The 7537-nt window shown below is 35.8% G+C and overlaps 1 protein-coding gene across 1 annotated transcript in view; it reads left to right on the top strand.

Annotated features, from left to right (window-relative positions):
- Smyd3 (SET and MYND domain containing 3) overlaps positions 1-7537 on the top strand; it is a 649248-nt gene that overhangs the window by 128923 nt on the left and 512788 nt on the right. Inside the window, exon 2 of the mRNA XM_005374789.2 lies at positions 2185-2248. Coding sequence (XP_005374846.2) covers positions 2185-2248 — 64 coding nt within the window. The remainder of the gene's footprint in view (positions 1-2184; positions 2249-7537) is intronic.

Genomic DNA, 7537 nt, shown 5'->3' with positions numbered 1-7537 from the left:
TTTTGTTTTGTTTTCTGGTACCAGGAATCGAACTTACGACCTTGTGCTTGCCAGACGGGTGCTGTGCTGCTAAATCCCCAGCCCCTGTTTTTTTGGGTTTTTTTTGGTAATACATAACTTTTCTATTGCACTTGTTCTATTGCAAGTATTATTTTAAGGTCCTTACATGAATAAACTTACTGTGTATTGGTCATTTTTTCCTTGTAGAGCTGTTACTTGGACTTTATATATTTTGAGGCTGGATACATTTGTTATTAAATACATTGTTTTTACCTTTTTCATCTGTAATGATGTATTTAATACTGAAATTTTTTTTCTGGTTGATATAATGACACAGACTTTTTTTCTAGTGAGTATTTGGCTGATGTACATTCGCAGCTTATGTTGTATTTGAAGTGTGTTTCATAAACAAACTGGGCAGACTGAATTTTTATGTAGTTTTACTTATAAATCATAGTATAGTGTGGTGGTTAAAACAAAACTTTAGGGCCAGATTGATTGGGTTTGGTTTGTTGTGGGGTGTTGTATCTGGTAACTAGAGTTTAAAACTAGGGGTGGGAGGCATTTGGACTTTTCCTTATTTAGACTTGACATTTCCCATGTTTTATACCCCAGTCCTCACTTCTGTTCTTCCACATGTGAAGTGTCTAAATGGTTCTGATTTTTTACAGATTTTGTCCCTTTCAGAATGACCTGTCATATTCACTATTTTGAATGCTTCCTTAATCAGTTTGTACTACAATATCAACAAAGAAAATTACATTTTCTTTCTTGAAAATCTATTGAAGTATCTCTAAAGTGGGCATAATAATAACACTGTTTACCTTATAGATCTGTTTCAAATTTACCATGAGTTAGTAAAGACTGTACAATGCCTGTACCTCAGTAAGTGCTTAGGCAGAACTGTTCTGTTTGCTCTTGATATATTTTGTATTTTAGCATTTTGGGCTACTTTGAAATTATCCACTGGCCTGTTTGTATTTGTCACTATTAATATTACTATCAGATTTATTATTTCTATTTTATAATTCAAGTTTTAAAAAATTTCTGCAATTTTGTTATTAGGTGATTTTAGTAGAGACAATTTTGAAACATTTCAATTCAGCGTGTGTAAAGTAATAATCAAACTTAATAGAATTTAAAAATAATTTCCCAGGAGTGTATTAATAGTGAAAATACACTGTATGATAATTTAAGATACAAAATTCTATATTTGAAGGATGAAGTTTGAGTCTGTAATCCAAAAATCCAAAATCTGAAATGCCCTACAGTCAGCTCGACCTCTGAGTCTTCGGGTGTCGTCTGTATTCTCATGTTCTCCAAGTCCTTATTCAGCAGCTGCTCCTCTGCTGACTCCGGACCTTCCTGGTTCAGGGGCAGGGCCAAGAGTGACCTGTTGTGTGGCATGTTTTCCCAGGGGTTTTTCCATGTCGAGATGGTTCGCACGTCCCCGGGCAGGCCTCCGCGGCGGGTGTGGGGTGGGCCGATTGTGTCGGTGCTTCTCTGTGGCATGGTAGTTCTCGACCATGCAGCGGCGGCCGGCCCGAGGGTCGGCGCGCCTCGATGCGCGGCTTCCCGGGCGCCTGTGCAGCTGGGGGCCGGCCCGAGGTTCGGTGTGCCATGCTGCGTGGCTTCCCGGGCGCCTGCTCCCTGCTTCCCGGGCACTTGCTGCCTGCTTCCCGGGTGCCTGCATGGCTGGGGGCCGGCCCTCCGGCCAGCACGCCCTGCCGTGTGGCTTCTCAGGCGCCTGCTGCCTGCCTGGATTTTGAATTCCATATGCTGAGATTGATGTCTCTGTGCAGTGAAGTTTTCTAAGTAGGAACCTCTCTGTATGTTAATTAAATCTGTCCAAAGAAACGTTAATGGTGGTAATGGTTGCTCAACAATGTGAATGACTTAAATGCCTTTGAACTGTAAGCTTAAAAATGGTTAACATGTTAAATTTTATGCTGTGTGTCTTATTACCACATTTTAACAAAAGAACATTAGTCATTGTGTAAATGTCTCACATTGAAGGTGAAAGAGAGTATTTATTAATGTGAAAATGTGAATCTTAAAGGCCCATATATAGTGAACAGAACATATTAGTGTCAGTATGTTGACTTACGTTTTCTTTTCTCAACCATGTATGTCTCTTATTCATTTTCTAGTGTGGAATTATTATTATTACTATTTTTTGAACAGGAAGGAAAAGCTGATGAGATGTTCTCAATGCCGAGTTGCCAAATACTGTAGTGCTAAGTGTCAGGTAAGACTGCTCAGCTGTGTATCCATGAAATCTTAAAATTCTTTCCTTATAAATTTGTTCTTCATTATATGTACTGTTTTGTTTCTCTTTGAACAATCTTTCACTTATTTTTACTTGATGTTTTTTCTTTAGTTTTAACATTAATATATGTACAGTTGAGTATTCTGTATCCAAAAATGTTCAGGACCAGAAGTGTTTTAGATTTTGTATTTTTTCAGATTTAAAAATATTTGCATAGATTTTTCTAGTTAAGTATCTATAACCCAAACATGTGAAATGTTTTAGAGTTTGGAGCATTTTAGACTTCAGAGTTTTGGACTACTATTGCTCAACCTGTATATAGTAAAAATTATAAATCTGTGTACGTATATCTACTCTATGAAAGCAAGCATCTGCTTCTTTCCATCCTCTGTCCCCGGTACCTTAATCCTATTTTCCAGAGGTAACCACTGTCAATTTTTTTGTGTATCTTTGCAACATTTTCTTGTATAAACACAGGTTCAGTATCTCTATCCTATGTTTAAATTACTCTGGTACAAATTCTTATATACTTTGAGTTTCTTTTTAATAATTTACTCAGTGGAATATTTGCATCATTCTCTGTATTACATTACATGGATTGCACCGTAATAATAATTTCCCCATTAATGAATGTTTAAAATTTTTCCAGTATTTGTTATTGTTGATAATGCACACAGTTTCTGTTTTTGTACATTTTTACATAGTTTGTTAATTAATTGTAGGCTAAATCTTATTTGTGTTGGTTAGTAAAAGCATATATACATTTTGGATTTTTAAGTATAATACCAAATGCCTTCCAAGAGTATAAGGTAATTTATAGTGAATACTATTAATATCTTTGACATTCTTTAAAGGATGTATAATTAACATTCAACATGACCTTTTCTTCAAACCTTATGATTAATCATTTAATAAGAAATATAATTATGCTCTAATGAATTATATCATATTAAAAAGTTAAATTGGATGTTTTGTGTCTGTGTCACTTGCCTCCTCCCTCCACTAATCCTTCTTGTTTCCTGTTTTGCTGTGTGTGTGTGTGTGTGTGTGTGTGTGTGTGTGTGTGTGCACGTGCGTGCCTGTTCATACTCTTGTAGAGTTTTTTCTTTTCTTTCTTTAAATCTAGGTCAGGCATATCTGAAGGATTTTGGTATCTCATTTTCTCCTTTGAAATATATTTCTTCAGAATACAAAAAAATCTTAATGGAAAATAAGTCAAGTATACAAAAATATCAAGAGTTTCATGTTTTAATGCTATTTCTGCTATTTGTAGGTTAACTGTCAGGGAAAACACAAACTCTTGGGTCCTCAGTTTCTGAATCTGGTGATAATAAATGCCAGTATCTACTAGAAATCTGTGTGGTGGTCTTGATTTATTCCATTTAATTTTACAAGAAACTTCTGAGAACTAGGTACTGTTCCTATGCTCATTTTTATCAGTTAGGAAATTGAGGTGAGAGAGGCGAGCAACTTGCTCTACATCCTATGAATGGTATGCTGTGGAGTTTGGAAAGTGAATCCAGTTGGTCTACCTTTAGGTTTATTAGCTTATAAACCTAAGTTTTATTCTTGCTTTAATGTTGTAAGTAGGCCTAGTTTTCCATTATTATATTCTTTTGGTTCTTGGCTTTTTATTTTACTTGATTGATTGGTGGATGGTGGGGATCCAAGACAGGTCCTTGCACATATAATGCAAAGTGCTCTACCACTGAGCTATATATATAACCCCAGGTATACATTTTAAAATTTTTAATAAAGATATACTCCATCACCAAAATATACAAAATAAAAATTTAAAAAATAGAAATTAAAAAAATTTAACATTCCTAGTAAAAAGAAGGCAGGAAATGTTAAAATAATTGAATTATTTTACCCTCATTTTGTAAACCAAATATTCTTTTAAAGATCCCTGTTTTATGTATGATCATTAGAAACAACAATAAGAATTTAAAAAAATGAAACAAAGTCACGCTTTTTACAGAATATGTTCTGGAAATGCTGTTTTATGCTGATATTTTATTTCTTTTATTCAGGTGAAACTGGGCTACATGTGTCCCAGAACTCTGTGTTAAGCAGAATGCATATAGAACTGATGAATTATTGTATTATTTGACACACATCATTTAGATGATCTTTCTTGGGGCCAGGATGTGCCTCAGTGGTAGAACAATTGCCTAACATGCTTAAGTCGCTGGGTTCAGTTACCCAACATCACACACACACATACACACATTCTAATATCAATGACTTAAACATTTACTTTTATTTTCTTCTGTTTTTATGAGTATATTTTCTTCAGTGCTTCATTCTCCTTTTGTAGTGTATATAATGAAAAAAGTCACTATTTAATTAGAATGAGTATTGGGAGTGTGGTGGGTACGTATATCATTTTGATTCATTATGGTGATATATTTTTACTACATATGTTAGCTGTTTATTGTAGCTGCAATAATGTCATTGTCAGATATACTATGGAAGGTAATGGCAAAATAGTAAGATAAAATATATAGCACTAGCTAGAGTATGTGTTTGTATGTATGTGATTATGGGTGTGAGTTTGTATGTGTGTAGAGGTGGGAATCAAAGACTGGCCAGGATGTATGCATTTAAACTGCTGTATTTAAGCTCAACCACAAAATACAGGATTAAACATTGTAATTCTTGTGGATACTACAAAGCAGCACAAAATTAAACTGGCGAACAGAACTACAAACAGTAATAAACAGGAGGCAAGCAAGTGGAATGCAAATTGATATACAGAATGTGAGTTTGTAGTGTGATATTTGTAATATGAACACCTTAAGGGGCCATGACTTTGGTATATTAACTTAGCCTTTGCTGTGTAGGTCTGCAGCACCAATGAGTTGTCTGAGAAGTTTTTGGAGTGTTTTAGGGTCTAATATGTCCCTTGTGCCCATAGGATGGTATCATTGTCGTTAGCATTCACATTTCATTTTTAAACATAACCAATACATGAATGTATTTTCATTTTGACATTAACGCCATATAGAATCAACACAGATTAAAAATAAAATGCTTTGTCTTGCCTCTTTTCCCTATTCCTATTTTCTAGAGGTAATCTGTTTTATTACTGATGTATATTTACACTCAGTGGTTGTTCCATGCTTTGTACATATCTGCTTCACTGCTGTCTATAGTACTTTCTAAAACTGACAAAATATTTTGTCATTATTGACTTTGTATTTGTGTCTATATCTTATTGTGAGATGTCTACCATAAAATTTCTTACAGGCGGCATCAGACTTGTTTCCACATTGGTGTGGTTGGAACGTCTCATACAATTGTGAGACTGACGAGGAGGACCAGGCTAAGTTTTTATATAAAAATCATGCTACTCAGGAAGTTGAAACAGGAGGATCACAAATTTCATGCCAGTTTGGGCAACATAGCAAATCTCTGTCTCAAAATAAAAATTATTTTAATGGCTTTCTCTTTAATTATTGGCTAGTCCTGGGGGTATTTTCTCCCTCGCCAGAAAGGTTTTGAAAAGGTCAAAACAGCAATATATAGAAATAAAAAATAAAAATAATATAGGCCTACATATATATGACTGGTTGATTTTTTTTTTTTTTCTTTCTTTCTTTTTGGTCTTTTTGAGACAGGGTCTCACTATACAGTTCAGGCTGGCCTTGAACTCAGTATGTAGCCCATGCTGGCCTTGAACTCACAGTGATCCTCCTGCCTCAGCCTCCTGAGTACTGGGATTAGGGTGTACACCACCATGCTTGGCTGGCTGCTTGATTTTTAACAAAGAAGAGAAGCTTAATTTAGTGATGATAGAGTAGTCTTTTCGACAAATGGTGGATATATCCATGGAAAAAAATAACAATTAACCCTCCTCTGAGTAGATTATAGGTTTACCCTTTAAGTCTAGAAGAAAACATAGGAGCAAATGATTGTATGTGAGATACGCAAAACTTTATAGGTAGGATGCAGAAAGCACTAAACATAGAAGGAAAATTTGTAAATTGGGAAGACATCATTTTAAAAAAAAACAAAAACAAGCTGGATATGGTGTGTATGCCTGTAATCCTAGAACTCTGGGAGATTGAGGTAGGAGAATTACAAGTTTGAGCCCAATGTGAATGTGGGCAATCTAGCAACTTAATGAGACCTTACCACAAAAAAAATAATTTAAAAGATCTGGGGATTGTAGTTCAGTGTGAAGGCCTTGTGTTCAATCTTCTTGTGTTGTTGCACAGACAACAACAAGAAGAAAAGCCTTCACATACCCACCACCAACAAAAGCTCAAAAAGACAACTGGGCATGATGTAGTTCCATTTTCCTAAGAAATAATAATTTATTCTTAGGAATAAATATTCTTATGAACCACATGTGAGTCTGGTTCATTTTTTCTGATAGCTTGATACCCTGTGGCCATCCCTCTGCCTCACTGCTTCTTTATGTTTGTCCCTTACTTCCTGTCTGATTTGAGTAAGGCTAGTGGGAAGGCGCTCTTGTTCTGTATTTGGTACAACATGTAGTAAGCTTTTAAAATGATAAGTCTGATGTCTATCGTTGAATCTCTAGTGTGCTCTAAGGAGATTTTATGGAAGATTTTAATCAATACCTGTCAGTCAACTATAGCTGTTAGACACCTTGCTTAGCCTTCTAGTTTTCTTTTCCCAGATTCTAGGTTTTCAGATCTCCATGCCATTACAGCCTGTAATTCATTGTTGAACTACATTTTAAACATAAAGGAGGAGCTGTATTTACTTGGTATCAAGTAGTCTTGAATTGAATGCTCCCCCATTCTCTCTTCTGCGGTACTGGTAATTGACCTAGAGCCTTTACACTGAGCTACATACCTGGCCCTTTGTAAAATGTTTCTTTATTTTGACACAGGGTCTAGCTAAGTTGTCCAGGTTGGGCTTGAATGTTGGGATTCGAGGCATGCACTACTCTAACTATTTTTAGATCTCTTTTCCTGCCTGCAAGTTCCATGACAACGCAGCTATTTAAGTTTTGTCTATAGTAAACATCTGTAAATGTTTGTGAGTAGAGTGATGATGAATATGCAGGCAAAGATTAGTGTGACTATTTCACAAAGACGATGTTCAGTTAATTGTAGTTAAAGAAAATTGTTGAAAAAGGTGGTTCAAAACAGTCTACTTTTTTGGGTACATCTTGGATGATTAAAATCTGTGGAAAATACTGTTCCAAATTGTCAGTGCTGTGGCTCACTCCCTGCCTCATAGGCCCTGGAAGGAGGGCTTCCGGCGCACAGGGAGCCACGGGCGGGGAGC

The sequence above is a fragment of the Chinchilla lanigera genome, unplaced genomic scaffold, assembly GCF_000276665.1.
Source record: "Chinchilla lanigera isolate Chin_1 unplaced genomic scaffold, ChiLan1.0 scaffold00005, whole genome shotgun sequence".
Taxonomy (NCBI): domain Eukaryota; kingdom Metazoa; phylum Chordata; class Mammalia; order Rodentia; family Chinchillidae; genus Chinchilla; species Chinchilla lanigera.
The sequence above is the reverse complement of the archived record's forward strand: the minus strand, read 5'-3'. Positions and strand labels throughout refer to the sequence as shown.